Below are 23,210 nucleotides of genomic sequence, written 5' to 3' on the forward strand. Positions count from 1 at the left end.
CTTTAGAATGACAACTCTAGTTTATTTGGCACAGTGTATAGGTGGTAGAAAAGGTGACAGAAAAGAGGTATGGCACCAGCACAGCCCCAATCAGGAGAAAAACATCAGCCCTGTTCTTTTCAGCTCTAGTCTGACTGTTATGCTAATCCAATAAATGACGTGGTGGGAGAGGATCCTTTCATGGTCTTTGTTCATTTTTTTTCACACAGGGAATGAGTATCATACACAGTCTTTATACAAAATTCATATTTTGTTTTAAATTTTTTTTCAGGCTTATGGTGTTTGTGAAACAGCAAACCAATCTCCATTTTCTCCTTTGTTAAAAGAACTCCATAAATTGAAACCTAACAGGTTGGAATATGTTCTTAATTATCCACTCAGTCCTTGAATTATTCTGCTTCTGGTACTGGCCAAAATTGTCTAAGCAGTCATTTTGTCTCTTTAAGGTAGATGGAAGAGATAAACACAATAGCTCAAACCACTAAGAGCATTTGTATTTTGTAAATACAAGTCAATAAAAACAAAAATTTAAGATGTTCATTTTCCCAATGATTAAATAAATATGCCTAGATTTAATGGGCAATCCAAACCCTTAAGTTTAACTTTCCTGCAGAACCCTTCAGAACTTAAAAAACTTCTGGCATAACTCACCAGCTAGTATTCTTAGAATTTAGCATACTCAATGCAATGGCTAAATTTAAAAACTTACTCTTACAGAGTAGTAACTCCTATTAAAAAGAAATCATAGATAGCACTTGAGAACATTTACAAAGAAGTTTAACAAGTCAAGATGGCTGAATTTTCAGGAGAATATAATAAATTTTTAAAAAAATCAAAGTTAAAAAAACTAAAAAGTAGGGTCAAGCAGCAAAATATTTCTACTAAACTGCCTTGGGTCCTAACTGTCATATTTTAAAATTTAATGTTTCTTACTTGAAACAGTTTGTCTCATGAGATACTGTTCAGGATGAAGATACTTGAAATGCAATCAAAGCCATTTTCTATTACTTCTGGTTTCTTGTACTGCTCCCAAGATCCAACCATGCCCAAAGCAACATTAAGTCTATACTTGATAAAAATTCAGTTACTTTATCATTTTCAATTCACTACCTATTTTTTCCTTCTCTTAAATAATTTTGTAAAAAACTGACTACTAATTTTCAGTAAAATAAGGAGCAATGGAGCCTCTTCCTGGGTCTAGTGACAGGGTTATGTATGAAAGTACAGAGATTAATTACGTCCTTTGTATTTCTGGTAATACTTTTTCCAAGAAAAGCACAATTGAACTACATGTCTAAAACCAAAGCTGAATTCACACAATGGTGCCTCCAACTCCATGTTTACTCTGTAATGCAAGAACCTATAATATCTCATTCATTAGAATCAAATATTCTATGACTATATCCAAAGCAAAGGGAAAATGTAATCTGACAACATAAAGAATAGTCCCCCTATAACTGTTTATTAGAATATGAATATATTCCAAATCAATAACTAAAAAAAAAAAGCCAAGTTACAGAGCATGCATAAAATACAAAGTAGTGATTTACAAACAGATAAGTTATCATACTAATACACTAAAATAAGAAAACCAAAATGACAAACCACAGCAATGCCTTCAGTGTGCCCCACACATCATGAGCATCGCAAAAGACAGGAGATTAACTGTGAAACATAGTAATCTATGCAATCCCACACATATATATATTTTGGGGATATTCCACCATCCTGAATAGAATCACTTCAGTTGACACAACTTTCAGAACACTGCAGAGTAAGTGCTTAATATTATCCACAAGAAAGTAAAACTAAATATTAGTGTGCACATTTTTGAATGAGAAACTAGTTGCTCCATTGATTTCAATAATGTAGTGGAAGAATACTATTTCAGGTCTGTATAATGGCCTAAATGCATTCTATTTAAACTCAAAGTACTATTTCATCTTAAGTACTAAAAGAATACATGCCGTTAAGTGATACTACTTGAGTAGAAATTAACCTCTCACTGTATTCTTTTGACATACTGAAACCAGATATTTAACTGGACTATATTCCATAATATACTGCAAAACTAAACAATCAGCATTATTAAAAGAATTATCCATGCCTGCTGGTGAATATGGTGATAAACTAGGTTGCATTTCATTTAATGGAAGGTTTTGAGACAAAAATTACCACTTCACAATTTGATACTAAGAGCATTAAACCAGTTATTGCCTGAGCAATAAAATGCCACCTAATCTACTGCTGGGATATTAGATAAATTAGATGACTTATCATTAAACTTAGGCTGCCTGATCATTCCAACAGAAGCACCTCAGGTAGAACTCCATCAGTCTCTCCAATTCCCAGCCTCCAGAACCCATAACCATAACACAACTGAAAACCACAATACAATCTTCTGTGTTTATTAAGATAATTCTTGCCCAGAAAAAAAGGTGCCCTCTCGAATCAACTTCGATGCTTACAAAAAGTACATAACCCTATTAAGGCATTTTAGAAAGTGACTTCCAGAATAATGGAAAATTTTCAAGCTCTCAAAATCCTGCTATGCTTATAGGGCAATCCTTAGCTTTGTGGTAATATATAACGCACTGAGAGAAGAGTGCATGAATTGTAAGCTGCTCTGTGGCAAAATGATAGCTTATTTCTAAAGTCTTCTTAGCTTGATTTGATCAAGACCAACAGGTCTGAGCTTCAAGTGATCAAGTTCTATTATGTCCTACAGTGACAGGTTTCCATGATGAAAAGGAAACAATCATTGAAGAATCCAAACATTCAGTTTATTAAACTAAGGCTAGTGAAGCCATAGCATGAAAAAAAGCTGCAGTCATTCGGGACAAATGGATGATTTTATAAAGCTAAAATCAGACTTAAAACACAGAAAATTTGTTAAGGATGAGGAAGTAATAAAACACAAAAGTGACCACAAGAATTACAAATATATTTAAATCTCAGACCTGGGAAATGGACTATACACAGCCTTCTATGGGAGAAGAGAAACGCCTTATATGTTCTGACAGCACTGCACCTTTGGCTTATTTTCAGTGGTTGGTGGAACATGAATAGGAACCACATTGTTGCTTGGAGACATGTCATTTTCACGTCTGTCTGACATTTGCTTCTGGGAAACAATGCGGTATATCTCTGAGTGAGGGGAAAAAAAGAAACAGCAATACTCAGTGTTGAACAGACCCATCCAATAGTTGACATAAAAGATACATAAAGGTAGAAGATACATTTGCAGGGAAAACTGCAAATAAACTGAACAGAAAATGCATAAATTTAAAGTTTTATTTTCAAACAGTCACTGATTAGAGTCAACCATTATTTTAACAATTTCCCTTGGATTAAGAGAAACAAAGGTTTTCCATTTCAGAGGGAAAGATTCACCAGTCAATTAATAAATCTTGCTTTAAAGAAATTTCATAGTTTATGGGCTTAGATCTAACTTAAACCATGAAAGCCCTGGTCAGATGGCTCAGTTGGTTGGAGTGTCATCCATACAACAAAGGTTTGATTCCTGGTCAGGGCACATACCTATGTTGTGGTTTGATCCCGGGCAAGTACGTACAAGAGGCAAACAGTTGCTGTTTCTGTTTTTCTTTCCCTCCGTCCCTCCCTCCCTTCCTTCCTTCCTTCCTTCCTTCCTTCCTTCCTCTCTCTCTGACTCTCTCTCCTTCCCTCCCTCCCTCCCTCTCCCTCCCTTCCTCCTCCCCCCACCCCTGCAGTCCTCTCTCTCTAAAAATCAATAAAAATATATCCTCGGATGAGTATTAAAAAAATAATTAGACCATGAGAGTATTTTAATTGTACCCTTAGCAAAAAACCTATATACACTGACATTGTACCACAGAAAAATAAAAATAAATTTGTATTATCACGCACATTAAGGTATTTTTCTTGGCTGTATAGGGAAAAACCCAATTTCATAAACATGCCAAAATCCCAAAGAATTATTGTAACAGGAGAGAAAGATCATGTTTATCACTGCCTCCTACACTAAAGATAAATTGTAATTAAATAATTATTCAAAACAAGCAACTTAAGATTTTACATGACACTTATCAATACTACTTAGTGTCTACACCTTCCACTAAATGTTAAAGCTCTGTAAGGAACAAAACTGTCTACCTTATTCATTGCTATATCTCCAGCTTATAGCAAATAGTAAAGGTTTGATAAGTAACTAACTGCATGAATGTTATTAAATTCCTACAGCAAGTATTTTTAACACATTTTATTTGGTCTTATATTGCATCACCTAAGAGTATTTCCCTCTGGCTATATTATATATCTTATTTATCTTTGTTCTCCCAGTGCTTCCCCCCTCCCCAAATATCCTCAAAAGGTAAGGGAATTCTAAAACTACAACAAATGACATGATATGCCCTATTATTATGATGTACTATGAAAGAGTCAATGTATTCCCATCAAGGACATCTATGTATTCCTGCCAAAAATGTTTAAAATGAATTTATCGTGAGGAAACAGCTAGATAAATTCAGATTGAGGGACACTCTACCAAACAACCAGCTAAGACTCTTGAAAAAAGTTGCCATAAAACACATTTTTAAAATGGGGTAAATGTTCTATATCTGTGCAGTCCAATACAGTAGCCACCTATTTAAATTAACTAAATAAAATTTAAAACCCGATTCCTCTGTTCACTAGCCATATATTTTTTTAAATATATTTTTATTGATTTCAGAGAGGCAGGGAGAGGGAAAGAGAGAGATAGAAACCTCAATAATGAGAGAGAATAATCAACTGGCTGCCTCCTGCACGCTCCCTCCGGGGGATCCAGTCCACAACACAGGCATGTGCCCTGATCAGGAATCGAACTCTGATCGCCTGGTTCATAGGTGGATGCTCAATCACTGAGCCCACGCCAGTCAGGCAATATATATATATATATATATATATATATATAATTAGAGGCCCGATGCACGAAATTCGTGCAAGGGGCTCAGTCCTCGCAGCCCTGGTTGCCTCGGTCAGCCCTTACACCCCCAGCTTCATCAGGAAGGTAATCCAGAAGGTAGTCTGAACAGTTGTTCTGCTGTTTGGTCTAATTAGCATATTAGCTCTTTATTATATAGGATTTTAATATATTTTTATTGATTTCAGAGAGGACGGGAGAGGGAGAGAGACAGAAACATCAATGATGAGAAAGAATAACTGATGGGCTTCTTCCTGCATGCCTCAAACTGGGGATCAAGCCCACAACCCAGTCAGGTCATGTGCCCTGTCAGGTCATGTGCCCTGACTGGGAATAGAACTGTGACCTCCTGAATGCTCAACCATTGAGCCACACCAGCCGGGCAGCACTAGCTATATTTCAAGTACTCAGTAACAACCTGTTATCAGTAGCTACTCTATTTGATACCCCACATATAAAACAATTCCATCAATGCAATTGACCAGACCCTAGATTTAAAATGTAATAATCAAATCTATAAAGGACATTAGTACACACAGGAAAAATTACTGCACATTATATAATACAGTATAAACACAAATTTCTTGGATATGGTATATGGTATTGTTATAATGTAGGCGATTACCTTGTTCTTAGGAGAGAAAATACTCAAATATTTAGTAGTAAAGTGCCAAAATGTGTACAAACTATTTTCCAAAGATTGAGCAAAGGGGGGAGGGAGGAGTATATATACACATGTAGAAATAAACTAAATGTGACAAGTTGATGATTCTAGATGAAGGGTATAAGGTGTTCACTATATTATTTCTGTAATACTTGAAAATTTAAAAAATATAAAGTTATAAAAGAAAGTGGAATTGTGTTTTCAAAATGCTCCTAGAACATGTCAACCAACTGCAATATGAACATCACTTGGATTATAATTTGAAGTGTAAAAAAAAGCTTAAGATAGGAAATTTTAATATTGTTTGGATAATAAATGATAATAAGAAACTACTGCCAATTCCTAAGTGATTTTGTTGTTATGGGCTTAAGTCCTAATCTTTCAGATATACCTCATAAAATGTTTACAAATGAAATGATGTAATACCTGGGATTTGATTCAAAATAATGGTGGGGGGAGAAGGTGGAGGAAAGATTAGCCATAATGATGGCTGACAACTACATGGGAGTTCATGATACTATTCTACTTTTACTATGTTGGAAACTTTCCATTAACAAAAAGTTAAAGAGAAAGAAATGTACAAACTGAATTAATACATTTTCTCCAAATTAAAAACTAATTTTCCTAAAGCTGAACAGCAAGCTGTACTGCTAGTCAACTGAATGCATAAACTAATAGAAACACTGACAACAAGTGTGCCCTTTTTTATGATTTAAGGGGGGAGGGAGTGGTACTAAAATTTATGTTTGAGAAGAAGGTTGACACTGGTTCAAAGCTTAAGAAGCATCAAGAGAAAAAATAGATTACAATAAAGACTACTGACTAGAATTTTTTAAAAACAAGGCCAACAAAGGATATGGAATCTTCATTTAGATTATTTTCATTGAAAAGGGATGGGACCAGAGTGTGTCAAAGGTAAAAAGAAAGATAGTCATTCAATCAGACTAGTGGCTAAGGAATAAATGTAATCATCAACTTACTGTAAAACTATATCATTCATTCTTTTTAAAAATATATATATTTTTATTGATTTCAGAGAGGAGGAGAGAGGGAGAGAGAGATAGAAACATCAATGATGAGAAAGAATCATCAATCAGCTGCTTCCTACACACCCCCCTACTGAGGATCGAGCTTGCAACCTGAGCATGTGCCCTGACCAGGAATCAAACCGTGACCTCCTGGTTCATAGGTCGACCCTCAACAACTAAGCTGGGCTATACTATTCATTATTCTTTGCGTTTTCTCTGCAAATGAATAAATGTGACCCTCTACAAATTTTAACTTCTCAACAAGTTATATTAAACATTACATTAGGAGAACCAAAACAAAAAATATTTTAGAGGTTCTTACATGAAAAGTAAATACTGGATGGGAGGAAAAGGAAGAATTCCAGAGAACATCGAAAGTTAAATAATTAAAGAGATCTTATTACAAAGCAAGAATTTTGAGCAGTGCTGTATAACTGCCTACAAGTACTGTATACTGTTTTGTAGAAATGGATTAATTTTTCATTTGCTGCAGTCACCAAAAAAATACCTGCTAATAAAAATAAGGCAATAAATCAAGAGGAAAATATTGGTCAGAAAATTAGGAGATAATCTCGTTTAGAAACAAACGTATGTGATACACCAATTCCTGTGCAGCCTCTTTTCAAGATGTCCAAAGAATAGGTAAGGTTAGAAAGAAAAGGAATTCTGCTTTATCTTTCTTATATAAGAATATCTTATCGCCGAAACCGGTTTGGCTCAGTGGATAGAGCGTCGGCCTGCGGACTGAAAGGTCCCAGGTTCGATTCCGGTCAAGGGCATGTACCTGGGTTGCGGGCACATCCCCAGTGGGAGATGTGCAGGAGGCAGCTGGTCGATGTTTCTCTCTCATCGATGTTTCTAACTCTCTATCTCTCTCCCTTCCTCTCTGTAAAAAATCAATAAAATATATTTTTAAAAAAAAAGAATATCTTATCAACCTAAATATGAAGTAAAACATTAAGACAGCTTTAAATATAAACAGATAAAGTTAAATAAAAAAGACATATATCTATTTCTACTCTAATGGAAGTATGGATCAAGGTGCAAAGTAAATTCTAAGGAAGTCAAATGCCACTGTTCCAAATTGGGGAACAAAAAGAGCTAAAATTCTTCAATGACAAGAATTGTGAAAATAGCACAGGCCTGAGTTATTCCACTAGAGCCTAGATCAGCATTTTTCAGGTGTTCTTCAAGCCCAATGCTCACCAAGTAAGTTTCTCAAAGGTCAAAAAATGCTCCAATTTAATTACTGACACATATTTAAAAGTTGCCACATTGCAAGAACAAAGCTACTACGCCTAAATAAGAGATTCTCACTACTCTAGTAAAATTACAGAAGCTCCCCCCGCCCCCATCCACCCATCTGCAGGGGATACAGTGCAAAACCCCAAGTGGATGCCTAAAACCACAGATAGTGCCTAATCCTATATATACTATGTTTCTTCCTATACATACAAACCTTTTCACCAAATGGAAGTACTTTTTAAGTTCTCTTTGGTATATCTATTAGAATCATCTACTAGCATTACTACTCTTGTGCTTCGGGGCCATTATTAAGCAAAATAAGCATTACTTGAACACAAGAACTGCTATATAGTCATCTGATAACCAAGAGGGCTACTAAGTGACTAATGAGTAGGCTAGTGTATGCAGCAGGAAACACAGGACAAAGGGGTGATTGACGTCCTGGACAGGATGGAGTGGAAGGACACAAGATTTCACCACACTACTCAAAACGGTGTGTAATTTAAAACTTACAAATTGTTTATTTCTGGAACAGTATTTTTGGACCACACCTGACTGTGGGTCACTAAAACTGAGGAAAGTAAAACTGCAGATAAGGGGAGACTACTGTAATGCCTGAAAACTCTCACTCCACTTCTAAGTCAATACGCTAAGTGAAGTAAACTCCTTTCAACCACAAAAAGATTTAGTCTCATACTAAAAAGATGACTTGTACTTAGTAATTTAATGTAGAAACCTGACAGAGATCACCTTAACCAAGTGACCGAAGTTAACGTCACTAGTAATGAATAAAACAAACCAGTATCATGAGCCTCCTAATACGATGCACTAAGCACTTTTGTGATGTTCCTGCTAAAAATACATAACCTGAACTTAATCACGAGGAAACAGTAGACAAAAACCCAAATTTAGTAACTGTATCCTTCAAAAAAATTACAATATAGAAAAGACCGACAAACTATTTCAGGTTAGTAGAAACTAAAGAGATACAACAGCGAAATACAATGTGTGATCTAATTCCAGACTTTATTTTGCTAATAATTGGAACAACTGGCAAAATCTGAATAAGGTCTATAGTTAAACACTGATCTTTAAAGTTACTACTTAACTCTAACTTTGAGAATTATACTACGGTTATAAAAGAGAATGTTCTTATCTTTACAATAAAAAGTACTTAGGCAAAAACTATTTTTTTCTTACAGCAACATCAATATACAATGTAAATATGGGTAATATGGGTGAAGGATATTTGCCAATTCTTTTACTATGATTGTAACTGTTCTTTAAGTTTGAAATTATCAAAATTCAAAGTTAAAAGAAAAAAATAAGACTATGGAAAGTATTATTGATATATAGTAATATTTCAATATATAATTTTAAAATTAAAAAGCTATTTTTTCTTTTGTTTAAATATATATATTTTATTGTTGATAGTATTATAGATGTCTCCCATTCCCGCCCCTTTTAATCCCCTCCTCTCAGCCCCTACCCATCCCCCCAGGTCTTCACCCCCCCTATTGCCTGTGTCCATGAGCTAAAAAACTATTTTTTTCTTAGAGCAACATCAATATACAATGTAAATGCTCCCTTAATACTGTTAACATTTAAGGTGAATTAAGCTTAATGAGTATTTTTCTCTTTCCTGTTTCTTTCAATGCATTAATCCTCCCACTGGTAAAAAAAAAAAAGTTTCGAACAAACATCCTAACACTTGCAAAACAGCACAGATGTCTGCTGCCATATGCAGTGATCTCTGATCCCACAGATAAACACTGAGATTTATGCAGGAAGTTGAGGAAATAGTGAATATAGAGAGGAAAAGTGGTAGCAAGTGAAGCTAAAGTCTTGTTTGTTTTCAAGCAACATTAGTCAAGCAATAACAAAAGTTTAATCTAGAGTAAATTATAAGAAAAATAGCCAGATGTTCTTCATCTTTAAGGACAAAACAGCTCCATTTTAAGTATATATCACTGTTTATGACTAGTTCAGGTTTAAGTAGATTATAAGTTCAATGTCACAAATGATGCATACAATAGTCCACAGCAGATGGAAGACTTGGTCTCACCTTTACTTAATATCAGAATAAATGGGCCAGAAATTGGATCAGGATAAATGGGCTAGAATTATAGCAGAGGAGATGCAATTGGACAAAAAAAATATCCCAACAACAAGGACTGACTAAAAAGTTTTTCAAGTGACATTTTTAGAGGCCTTGAGACTCAGACCTTCAAGATGACTTTTTTTTCTCTTTCCTGTTTCTCTTTCCTTATTTTAAGACACTATAAATCTAAGAACCAGGGAGATTCAGTGACCTTAGTTATAGAGGGAATGGGAGCAAATAGTTAAAAAGTAGAAGCCTACCCTGCTAGGTCTAAAATTAGTATTAGTCTACATATTGAGTCAATAGAATCCACTTAAGTGGTTATAAAGGGAAAAGTAGGATTTACAGATATACTGCATATTTAACCAAATCTTGCCTGTTTGAAATGATCTGCAATGAAACCACACAAGATTCTAAATGAAAGCTACTATGTTCCAAAGACTATTTATCCAACCCCAGCACCAGTTCTTTTAGTTACTATTTTTTTAAAAATATATATATTTTTCTTGATTTCAGAGAGGAAGGGAGAGGGAAAGAGAGATAGAAACATCAATGATAAGAGGGAATCATTGATCGGCTGCCTCCTCCACTGGAGATTGAACCTGCAACCCAGGCATGTGCCCTGGGCTGGAGTCGAACCTGGGACCTTTCAGTCCATAGGCTGATGCTCTAGCCACTGAGCCAAACCAGCCAGGGCTAGTTACTATTTTTTGATAACAGAAAAGAATTCTAATAAGATAGGTATACAAATCACCACTATTTAGTTTTTTTAGTTAAATTTTTTCATACCTTAATTGCTATTTAGCTACTAATTTATCAAATGTTCACTAGGTACCAGGAATAGCTAAGTATTTTATATGCACGAACTCATGTACGCATTTTGGAGTCTAGAGTAGATGTCTCAGTGACAGGCAATTCTTTTCTATGGATTACAGAGACAAAAACCTTGAAGTCACAACCTAACAGTCGAGGCAAATCGTATCAAAGGTATTTGTTATAAATTCAGACTCTCACCAAAAAGAAAATAACAGAACTCCCCAAAACATATTTAAATTTTACAGACAAAAAAAAAAAAAAAGTAAGGCCTAAAAAGATTAAGTAACTTACCTAAGATTATAGAGCTAGTAAGTGGAGGAGCCAGACTAGAACCCAAGTCAGGCTTCCAAGTCCATACTTTTAAATCCTAGGTCTATTCCCTACTTTTTAGAGTAAAATAAGACATTTAAAAGTTAAAACCTGTTTACATCTAATACAAGTGCTGCATACAAAGAATCTTGTTACATTATAATTGAAAACATTTATTTAACCATTTATCCATATAGACTTTTTTAGAACAAGACTATCCTATGTATTAAAACTAGTGAGCTCTTGCCCAGCTCAGTGGTTAACCATCCACCTATGAACCAGGAGGTCATGGTTTGATTCTGTGGTCAGGGCACATGCCAGGGGTTGCGGGCTGGATTCCCAGTGCAGGGTGTGCAGGAGGCAGCCAATCAATGATTCTCTCTCATCATCGATGTTTCTCTCTCTCTCTCTCTCTCTCTCTCTCTCACCCTTCCTCTATGAAATCAATAAAAAATATATTTAAAAACAAATAACTAGCAAGTTCTTAAAAGTAACATATAATTTTAAAGTATTTAAAACAACCTATCGAAGTATTTATTAGAGGATTAAGATTAATAAAGACAAGGTAAATATGAGTCATCACAAATAAAATGCCTTCTTATACTTGAGGTTGACCTGGTCTGCATATCCACATTCCAAAACAACATGAACTTTGTTCCTTCCCCACTACTTAAACTTTTCTATATGCAATAACTGGCTGATTTTTTTCCACAGGTGACACTCTGCTTCTTCTACAATATATCATGAGAGAATTTTACTTTTTGTTTTTCATTTAAATTTTTAAGAACATATTTTTCCCTAACTGCTTCTATAACACACATCAGAACCTAGAATGCCTTTACTTTACTGAATTTCAATAAGGCATTTATTATATCTTTTCATAGCCAGGATTTCAATATTTATCTTAGAAAGTACATTTAAGCATTACTCTGTGACCATGAATTATAGAATACATGGATAATAATAGAAGTGAACAAATAATTTTCAAAGTATTTTCCCACTATAAACCAGATAAATTAGAATGATTAAAGTTCAACAAGCAAAAGTTGTAACTAATTTTATAGCTCTTGTTCTAGTAGCTCTCTAAAATGATGTCATTCTCAGAGAATGTGACAGTTTGTTTTCCCAATTAATTTGTTTAAATTATCTCCCTAAAACTTTTATTTCCCACTGGAATAATCTGAAAATGCAAGTCTTACCTGTCAGAATTGTCTGAAAAGCAGCTTCTACATTTGTAGAGTCTAGAGCTGATGTCTCAATGAATGACAAACCATTCTTTTCTGTGGGGAGACGCAAAAACTTCAGTTTTGTGCAAAGTTAATACAAGAGATGTAATACACTCAAGGCTTTAAATGGAAATATAAAAGACCTTTCCTTTCCTTTTTTAAAAATTAATTTTAGAGAGAGAGGAAGGGGGAGAGGGAGAGAGAAATAATCGATTTGTTGTTCCACTTCCCCAACTTCTTGGCAATAAGGATACCATTCTTGGCAATAAAGGATACTTACACTTTAGTAGATTAAAATTAAACATAAGAAATTTTTACTGGGTTCATTAAAATAAATACTTGGTGTACCTAAATACTACCACAAGAATGATAACACTACTCAAAATATAGTAAATTATCAAATATCCTGCTACTTCTATCCCTTATGGTCCTTTAACCACACAGCTATGGTATAAACAAGGATGGGTATATAAGATTCACTTAGAATTCTGTAACTATATTATTTGAAATAAAGCTTCTTGCCTGGAAAACCAAAAATCGGCATAATCACTAGTGGAGGCTCACAACCTTCACTAGCCAAGAATGTACAATGTTGCCTTCTGGTAGAATGCCCTTTCAGAACAGTGGCAAGAGATAGGTAGACCCCCTGTAAAGCTTAAAAAGTTATAATTCCTAAGCAGCTGAATGCCTATGATCCTTGACACTCCCTGGTCTACTACTTTTCAGACCCACATAGAGCAGCCTTGGTAAACACAGAAACATAATGGAAAAAGAAACAAGAATACAGAATAGATTTCATCTACCCTTTCCAGGAGAGAAAAGGAGACAGTATTTATATTCAATTTTTGGCAGCAAAAACTCAAAATACTATAGTGTTTTAATGACTCAAAATTAAGCAAAAGAGCCCAAGAGTCATCATATACTTTAAAAACAACAATCCTTGCTGAGCATTCATTATTTATTCATGTTTACTTTTCTGAAACTACTGTAACTGATTAACCGCATTGGAAGGGTTATCAAAACTGAAAATATGACAGTAAGAAATACAGAATCACTGTAATAACATGAAACTCATATCACTAACCTGCAAAAGCTCTTGCTTCATCTGTAGGAACTGCCCTGAGATGACGCAAATCACTCTTATTGCCCACAAGCATGATAACAATGTTACTATCAGCATGATCTCTCAGTTCTTTCAGCCATCGCTCTACATTTTCATATGTGAGATGTTTAGCAATGTCATAAACCAACAAGGCACCTACAGCTCCACGATAGTATCTGAAAACAGAAACATATGTAACTATTAGAAAACAACCACAAAATAGAAGGAAACACTAGGAAGAACTAAATATATGGATTATATATATTTTAATATGTTTTTACTGATTTTAGAGAGAGAGGAATGGAGATGAAGAGGGAGAGAGAGAGAACATCAATTGGTTGCCGCCTGCACACCACCTACTGGGATCCCACAACCCAGGCATGTGCTCCAACCAGGAATCGAACCAACCTTTTGGTGCATGGGAGGGACAACTCAACCAACTAAGCCACACTGGCTAGGGCATGGATTATATATTTTTAAAAACACATTTATAAATAAATTTCAAAATCCTAATACTGGCATTCTTAAAAGGGGAAAAAAACCTTTTCTGATAACAAAAGTCAGCTAATTAACTTAATGGCAACCAATTCACTTGATGGCAGCCTATTTCACAGAACTTAAAAAACTATTGAGACTTACGCTGATGTTATAGCTCGATATCGCTCTTGCCCAGCCGTGTCCCATATCTGTGCCTTTATTGTTTTTCCATCAACCTGGATGCTTCTTGTTGCAAACTCTACTCCAATGGTGCTCTTGCTTTCAAGATTAAACTCATTTCGAGTAAATCGAGACAGGAGATTACTCTTTCCAACACCAGAATCTCCGATAAGGACAACTGAAAAGACAAAGAACTTTATCTAAGATGAATGAGACAAGCACACCACCTTACAACAGCAATTTTCAAGCGGTGTGTCACAAAAATTTTTTAAACATGCAATACCTGACTATTTAGCCAGAAGCACTGACTTCTTTTCCTTTAGATTATTAAATAAGAGAATGATACCACAATAGCCGTCCAGTGTGAATGAATCAAAATTATACCTATTTTTCTGTCAAATTGACAAAAATATAGGAGTATATATTTTTGGTGTGCCGCAGAATTTTAGTAGTTTGTGTGTGCCATGAGATGAAAAAGGTTGAAATTTGCTGCCTTAGAAGGTAACTTGAAAGATAAATCCTAAACCAAATGAACAATTTGTGACTCTAACTTGTCTCAGACATGAAAAATAACAAAGGATATTAGTTGGTGGTATAGAGAGATAAAATGAATATAATGTTCTTGGTTTCTTCAAAGAGTAGGTGTGACCTCAGGACTCACACCTGGGCAAAATGAAACACATTTAACATATGAGGCATCAGGTTTATAAACTTTGCCACCCAGATCACAGAAACAACATTTGCATTTAACAGATTGGCAGGAAACGAGAGACTCCTCCAAAAACAAACACTCCATCCACTAAGTTTAACAGGGAGCCTAGGAAGCTGACTAATAATTCTGAGTCAACAGGGAACATACACTTTCACTTACCACTTCATGATTTATTTAAAAAACAGGTTTTGTTTTTTAAAATTGATTGATTGATTGGAAGAGAAAGAGAAACATCAATTTGTTGTTCCACTTCTTTATGCACTCATTGGCTGCTTCCTGTATGTGCCCTGAACTAAGATTGAACCTACATACAACCTTGGAGTATAGGGACAACGTTCTAACCAACTGAGCTATCCAGCCAGGGCTTTAAAACAGGCTTTGATTAGATAAAATCATTTCCTATAATTACTATTTAGGAGACAGTTTATTTATTAACTAATAAACACACGGGGATTCTTTTCACCCAAGGCAAGAATTTCAAAAACAATGGGGATATAGGCAGTTAAATTATTTTAAAGCATGTCTATCAAAATTTAAAGAACAAAATGAGTTCACTGATTTACAGGATCTGAGCCTGATAAAACTTTTTTCCTTTGTAAAAATGTTATAGGCATTTCAGGAAATATTATACTTATTCCTATTGTGAACTACTAATGCTTCTTACTAGCTAATCTAGACACCAGGACTAGAAAATCAAATATGCAAAAATAACACCAAATAAAACCATGCCTTACTAAAGAAATTGGGATTTGGTGGAATGGACAGGGAGTGGGGAAGAATGTAAAAACTGAGAGGCAAAAAATAAAATAAAATGATATAAATAATAAAATAAAATAAACTGAGAGGCAGCCCTAGCCGTTTTTGCTCAGTGGATAGAGCAAAAATATATATACTGGACTAATTTTTTTTTAACTTTTTTATTTATTGAGTTGAAAGAGAAAAAAGAAACACCAAAAAATATATATTTTTTGTAAATAAAAATATATTTAAACAAAAAACTGAGAGGCAGGTGTGGCTTAGTGATTGAGCATCAATACATGAACCAGGAGGTCACAGTTCAATTCCTGGTCAGGGCACATGCCCAGGTTGCAAGCTCAATTCTCAGTAGGGGGTGTGCAGGTGATTAATGATTCTCATCACTGATGTTTTTCTCTCTCTCCCTCTCCCTTCCGCTTTCTGAAATCAATAAAAATTATTATTTTTTTTTAACTGTGAGAGTTCACTGCATTCTGGTCAGAGGGTGAAGAGAATCCATTATGCATTCCTTTCCTGCCATAATAGTGGATAAAAGCTAGCCTCTGGGCAGTCTTGGAGGGAGTATATTATCAAATGCATATCTTTCTGGTTTCCTTTATCAGCTGATTCAGCAAGAAATCATCCAGGCAGCAGTGATTCCATGCAGCCCAAGGAGTTATTTCTAGCTATATAGTCAAGTAGAGGTGGCAAATACCACAGATATTATAATAAATGCCTTAAAGTGGGTACCAAAGAATATACTAAGGTTATGAAAGTAACATACAATACACTTCCAATTTTATAGGAAGGTTAGTTGATATGTTAGTTTCCAAGGTCCACCATTCTGGACGTGAGATCAAATCCCAATTTCAGTAATAGAGTCTACCCTCTTAATAGGACACTCACTATTGCCTCTCAGTGAAAGAGGCTGAGTGTTCTGCAGAGGAAACCTCCTTTGAATCATTTTTGGTCCCACACTTGCACTGAGGTATAAAAGCCTCACTTTAAGTGGGAATAGGAAATAAAAGAAACCCGAAAGGTTAACCATTTCTATTTCATAGGCACTCAGATATCAATCAGTAATTCAGGAGCCAAAGAGCAAGACATCTAGAATGATAACACCTTTAGAAAATAAAAAAAACACCATCTCCCTCCCACAAAAACTCTAGCCCTTTATAGTTTTTTATTTCTTCCCTTTTGACCTCCACTTTAACTAATAACTATGTTCATTGTCTCCCCATCCTCAAATCTTTATGCCATCATAAAGTAAGTTAGTGAGGGCATTTTTCCCCTCAATGTAAACAATTAACATTATGAAAAAATAGCACCTTTAGCTAAAAATAATTCAAAACTTATAAATGCTTTATACAGTATAAAATAGTTATCTCAACGAGACATAGACAAGATTGCTAGAATTAAGATTAGCAACTTGTTAAAGGATTATATCTTAAGTTACAACAGAAGATAATGTTTAAGAATAGTGCTGCCAAGATGATGCTGAGAAATGACACAATAAGGAAAGCTGCTTCTATTCAGTTACCAAATGAGAAACCAAACTAAGAAGTAAACATTTAGGCTCACTAAAAAAAAAAAAAAAAAAAATTTTTAGTAAGAATAGATTAAATTATCTAAGCAACAGGAGAGAACTCATTGGCTATGATTTAAAAATCAAACCAAAGCCCTAGCCAGTTTGGCTCATTGAATAGAGCTTTGGCCTGCGGACTGAAGAGTCCTGGGTTCAATTCTGGTCAAGGGCATATGCCTGGGTTGCGGGCTCCATCCCCAGTAGGGGGGTGTGCAGAAGGCAGCCAATCTATGATTCTCTCTCATCATTGATGTTTCTATCTCTCTCTCCCTCTGCCTTCCTCTTTGAAATCAATAAAAGTATATTTTAAAAAATTTTCATGGACTCAAACTTAATTTCTAATTAGTTTCTTTCATTAAGATGGTAATATTTAATTGCATTTTTTAAATGTAACACACAATATGATCACACTACACAGTTCAAGAAAGGAATTTGCAGTGACTTTCCTATTTTCCATAACTGGTATCTTAGGTTAAAAGTACTTTGAACATTCTATAACTATAGCCATCATCATAGATATAAAAGCCTAATATGCTAAGTGTCTAACCCATCAGTCAACCAGTTGCTATGATGTGCACTGACCATCAGGGGGCAGATGCTCCAACTGGTAGGTTAGCTTGCTGCTGGGGTCTGGCCAATCTGGACTGGGCGAGACAGGCCAGACATGCCCTGGAGCCCTCCCATGGTCCCTCCCTGGCTGGCCAACCTCCCACGATCCCTCCCAGGCCGGCCAACCTCCCACGATCCCTCCCAGGCCGGATTGAGAGAGGGCACAGGCCAAGCCGAAAGACTCCACCGGTGCATGAATCCATGCACCAGGCCTCTAGTAAAATATATAAACATAAATAACAGCATCTATATATGAAACAACTATAGCATTTCTAAAATAGCCTGACAGTATTTATTACCACTTGGTTAACCTTATCTGCTGAATTTTAAGTATCATCTCTAACCCTAAAACTGAATTTGGTTCAATATATATCAAATATTAGGCAGCTAAATGCCATAAAACATATTATACATATTAATTATATTAAGTAATTAAAATTTCCACCTATTCAACCACATTTAGTTTTATACACTCCGTTGCAAACTAATATACTGGACTAATTTTTTTTTTTTTATTGAGTTGAAAGAGAAAAAAGAAACATCAATTTGTTGCTCCCCTTATTTATGCATTCATTGGTTGATTCTTGTATGTGCCCTGACTGGGGATCAAACCCACAATGTTGGTGTATCAAGACAATGCTCTAACCAACTGAACTATCCAGCCAGGCTGAACTAAAATTTAATTCAACAAATCAATCATAGTATTATCAGATCTGTAAGTTATCACCTGAAGAAAAAAGTGAAGAAAAAAGTGCGCCCTCTCACAGTCCGGGACCCCACAGGGAGCGGGCCTAAGCCGTCAATCCTTAGCACTGGAGTGGTGGCGGCAAGAGAGGCTCCTGCCACCACCCCAGCGCTCGCCAGCCATGAGCCTGGCCTCTGGAGCGCACTGACCACTAGGGGGCAACTGCTACATTGAGCAGTGTAGAGGGCCAGGACAATACCTTTTCAGTGTAGAGGGCCAGGACAATACCTCTTCATTTTTAATTGGTTAGAGTTACAAACTAACTTCCATTTCCTCAACTATTAAGTTTGCTAGGTAAGCCTTCCTCCAAGTAGAGAGCTGCAGCCTATCTCATGTCTAGAATGAACCATTTTAAAATAAAATTATTATTAATTCATTTTGAATAATAATTGTATAAATAAGAATTTGGATAGTTTTCATACTGGCTTTTATAAATAAACTTGAAGATCTTTCTACTCTTCGAACTACAGAATGGGGCAAAAGTAGGTTTACACTTGTGAGTATTCAAAACAGTTTATTCTTATAATTTACTAGAGGCCCAGTGCACGACATTCATGCACTTGAAAGGTGGGGAGTCCCTCAGCCCAGCCTGCGCCCTCTCACAGTCCGGGACCCCACAGGGAGCGGGCCTAAGCCGTCAATCCTTAGCACTGGAGTGGAGGCAGCGAGAGAGGCTCCTGCCACCACCCCAGCGCTCGCCAGCCATGAGCCTGGCTTCTGGAGCGCACTGACCACTAGGGGGCAACTGCTACATTGAGCATTTTCCCCCTGGTGGTCAGTGCACGTCATAGCAACCGGTCATTCTGCTGTTCGGTCGATTTGCATATTAGGGTTTTATTATATAGGATTAGTTATTGTATTATTTCCCATATGAACAAATGTAAACCTACTTTTGCCTCATCCTGTATATTCATAGTACCTCACCAAAAGAATCTTCATAAGGCTGAAATCTAGACATGTTTTCCAGACTCAGCAGAATCTGAGTTGCTCAATCAAAAATTTTGAAAGAAAACTACCAAGATGCAAGAAAGCAAAGTTCCTATGATCATTTCTACTGATAATTAGCTGGTAATTAATTATTACTGACCTACAATGAGATTAAAAAGAAAATGGTGTAGACTAAGTAATCCAGGTATTTTCAGAAAATAAGACTGAGTTGATTGGTGTCTACCACAATATTTGTAAATAGGAACTATGGTTGATGCTTATTTCACTTATGTGTTCCACAGGGCCTTAACCACATTGTGGTTTAAAATAAAAAGTCAAGTTTTTAAAAATAAAATCAATCACCTATCAAAAGTCTTAATATTAAGTTTAACTAAAGAGTAATGTTCAGCCCTAACTGGTTTGGCTCAGTGGATAGAGCATCGGCCTGCGGACTGAAGGGTCCCAGGTTTGATTCCGGTCAAGGGCATGTACCTTGGTTGCGATCGATGTTTCTCTCTCATCGATGTTTCTCTCTCATCGATGTTTCTAATTCTCTATCCCTCTCCCTTCCTCTCTGTAAAAAATCAATAAAATATATATTTTTTAAAAAGAGTAATGTTCAAGAACAAATACATAATTCAGATTAACTGTCCTGCTCTCCCCACATTTACAGCTTCTTCTTTTTTTTTTTTAATTGATTTTAGAGAGAAAGGAAGGGACTAGGAAGGAGGTAAGGAGGGAGAAACATCGACTGGCTGCCTCCCATACTTGCCCAACCAAGGTATGTGCCCTGACCAGAATCTGGTTTTCAGTGTAGAGGGCCAGGACAATACCTCTTCATTTTTAATTGGTTAGAGTTACAAACTAACTTCCATTTCCTCAACTATTAAGTTTGCTAGGTAAGCCTTCCTCCAAGTAGAGAGCTGCAGCCTATCTCATGTCTAGAATGAACCATTTTAAAATAAATTATTAATTCATTTTGAATAATAATATGTATAAATAAGAATTTGGCTAAATAATCAGCACTGAAATAAATAAAAAAGTGACTCATATCCTGTAAGAACGTTAAGTGGAAATCCTTCTCAGCAGAATTTTTTAAACACTCTACCTTAAACAGCAAAATATACAGCAAAATGAAACCATACCCCATGGAAACAAAGTACTTTAGAAGTTCCTAGTTTTAAGTTTCCTTACTAATATTTAAATGCTCTTATATTTATAAAGATTTATGGTTTAAAAAAAAAAACCTGACAAGATCACAGTAACTTCTTTCACATTATTACCATTTATTGAGTCCTCACAGAAACTAAAATTTTATAACCAGTCCCATTGAATTCTCACAACAGTCCTGAGAGGTACATACTGTTCCTTTTTATAAATGAGGGAACTGACGCTAAAAAAGTTAACTTTCTCAAGGTCACAAAACAGATTTAAGACCTGAGTCAGGATTTGAATGGGCCTCTGTGACTCCAAAGCCCTGTGCTCTCAATCATTGTTAGTAGGATGTTCTAAGCCCAAAATTAGGTTAAAATTCCTTACGCCAACCCAGGATAATATTCTTAGTGAAAAAGAAATGGCTTCTATAAACCAACATTTAGGTTCCAAACCAAACAGAAGAAATACTCTGATAGTCTATCTTGTTCTGAATTAATTTACTTCAAAGGTAGCTAGCTGCTCACTGTCACAGCACCTCATTAAAAAATATATATTTTTTAAATTCTCCCTTTAATAGCTAAACTCATGTCCAGGGTCTCACTTAAGTAATTTCACCTATCTCAGATGACTTCAACAAACAGTATATAAAATGCATTAGGTACCCTCTTCTTGTAAATGACTTTCCACTAGGGGGGGGGGGGGGGGGGCAGGGAGTAGATACTGAACATATTCACCCCGTATAATAGAATATTCTGGCCCAGAGGAGCAAGTGGTGATAAGGGCATCATCAGCTAGTATGCCGAGATTTGCAAAGTACTGGTAAAGTAAAGAAATGTTACCTGCTGCATTTGGTCAATCGTTCTTCCTTAGCACCCAATTGCAAAGTCAGACACTGTCACCGTGCTTAACACTCTTTCTAAACTCCACCCTCCACGGTAAAGCTTTAACAGCAATGGCTTCTCCCTCCCTGGTAATGATCTTTGTTCAGCATCATAACCACTGATGGCTGCCCTCCTAATTCAGGAGCAAAGAAAGAACGTCAGAGAGAGAGCCCATTCACTGAACAAAACAAAACAAAACAAAAAGCATTTACTGTACTCTTGTCTCATTGAAAACTGTACCCTTTATCTCTGTTGATTAAAAAAAAACACACACAACTATTTGGATTCTTTCCGGACTAACCAATAAGCAATTGTTTCTACCCACTCCTCACCCTCCAATATGTGTTGTCTTATAATAAATATTTAATTCGACCGAAGGGCACACAACTTCTCCCCGCCGCCCACTTTTTGGGAAAGGTCTGGAGCCAACGAGGACTCTTCCCTTCCTGCTCCAAAAGCAGGTTGGATCCTCCCAGCGCTGCAGCAGGAAGCGGCCAGTCCATGGCGATAAAGGCAGCTCGCATTTGTGCAGCGCACAGCCTTTCCTGCCCGGGAACCGGGCCTGCAGGTCTGGCAGGGATAACAGCCACCACCCATCCGCAACCCCTTCCCGCGAGCGGAGTCCGAGTCACCCCGGGCCGGGCCGGGCGCCGCCGGGGAGGGAGGGAGAGAGAAGGCCGGGTGGGCGGTCACACCCGTCGGCCGGGCCACTGCGACAAGTGCGTGCGCGGGTGACGGACCACCCCCTCCGGCCCGGCGCCCCAGCCTCGGGGTCGCACGGACGCCCCGGGAGCGCTCAGCGCCGCCTGGGGAGGGAAGGCAGAGAAAGGGCTGCCAATCCCGGGGGCAGCGCGAGGTGACCGGCGGCCGGAGCTGTGGGCCGGTGCGGGCGCTGGCCGCGCAGATGTTCACCGGGGCCTGGCCCCGGGATGGACATGGCTGGGGGAGCTGTGTGTCCGAGGGGAAGGCGGGGCGGTGGGGAGGCGCCAGGGGGACAGGGAGGCGGATAAGGGAAGGCCGGTGGAGGCGGTCTGCGCCGAGGCTAGGTGAGGAGCGGAGCGAAGGGCGGGTCGCCGGGGTGCAGGAAGGGGAGCGAGCCCGGCCGAGCGCAGACCGAGGGGGAGGGGGCGCCAAATCCCAAAGAGAAGGTGGTGGGAGGGGCGACCCCCGAGAAGGGGCCTAAAACCCGGGAAAGGAAGATGACCTGGGGGAAGGCAGCCCGCCGCCAGGACACTCGGTGAGGGGCTCCGAGGCTGGCGAAGGCCTACGAGGAGGTCGCTCTGAGCCGGGCTGGTGCCGGCGAGGACCCTCCCCACCCCGTCGGAAGGAAGGAAAAGTGCTGAGCTGGGAGGCCAAGGGGCAAGCCGCACGGAGAGGGAAAGGCGGAGGAAGGCCACTTCCAGTCCTGAGGTGGCCTCGCGCGGGCCCCCCGGGAGTGTCCCGGGCCCCCGGACGGGAGTCGGGGGAGAGTGGGAGAGCCCACGGCCTCACCTTTGAAGAGGTAGTCGTACTCGTCGTCGCGGGTGCCCATGGCGCGGCCGAGGAGTGAAGGGGCGGGAGCAGCAGTGGTAGCGGTGGGACCAGGGGGCGTCGCTGCAGGGGTAACCCAAGCGCCGAGCTTCAGCTGCCTGACCGGGTAAAGAACCCCTCCCTGCCGGACGCCACTTCCGGTAGACCTCAGGGAAAGTACTTCCGGGGGGGCTGCGCCCCGCCCCTGAGCTCAGGAAGGGAGGGCCGTGCCACTACCGTTCGTGTCTTCAAGTTTTCACCT

General features: G+C 37.9%; 1 protein-coding gene across 2 annotated transcripts; it reads right to left on the reverse strand.

Moving 5' to 3' along the window:
* Window positions 1-511: 511 nt before the first annotated feature.
* RAB11A (RAB11A, member RAS oncogene family) lies at window positions 512-23,109 on the reverse strand. 2 transcript variants are annotated; one of them, XM_006093370.3, is made up of 5 exons: window positions 22,931-23,107; window positions 14,073-14,268; window positions 13,416-13,609; window positions 12,305-12,385; window positions 1,324-3,147 (listed from the first exon to the last, which is right to left on the reverse strand). In XM_006093370.3, the coding sequence occupies exons 1-5, from the start codon at window positions 22,968-22,970 to the stop codon at window positions 3,008-3,010; spliced, it is 651 nt and encodes a 216-aa protein (XP_006093432.1). In that variant the 5' UTR covers window positions 22,971-23,107; the 3' UTR covers window positions 1,324-3,007. The 2 variants fall into 2 exon arrangements, with proteins under 2 accessions (XP_023613569.1, XP_006093432.1); XM_023757801.1 differs by lacking the exon at window positions 12,305-12,385 and having other exon boundaries at window positions 512-3,147; window positions 22,931-23,109.
* Window positions 23,110-23,210: the final 101 nt, after the last annotated feature.

The sequence above is a fragment of the Myotis lucifugus genome, unplaced genomic scaffold (assembly GCF_000147115.1).
Source record: "Myotis lucifugus unplaced genomic scaffold, Myoluc2.0 scaffold_115, whole genome shotgun sequence".
Taxonomy (NCBI): Eukaryota; Metazoa; Chordata; class Mammalia; order Chiroptera; family Vespertilionidae; genus Myotis; species Myotis lucifugus.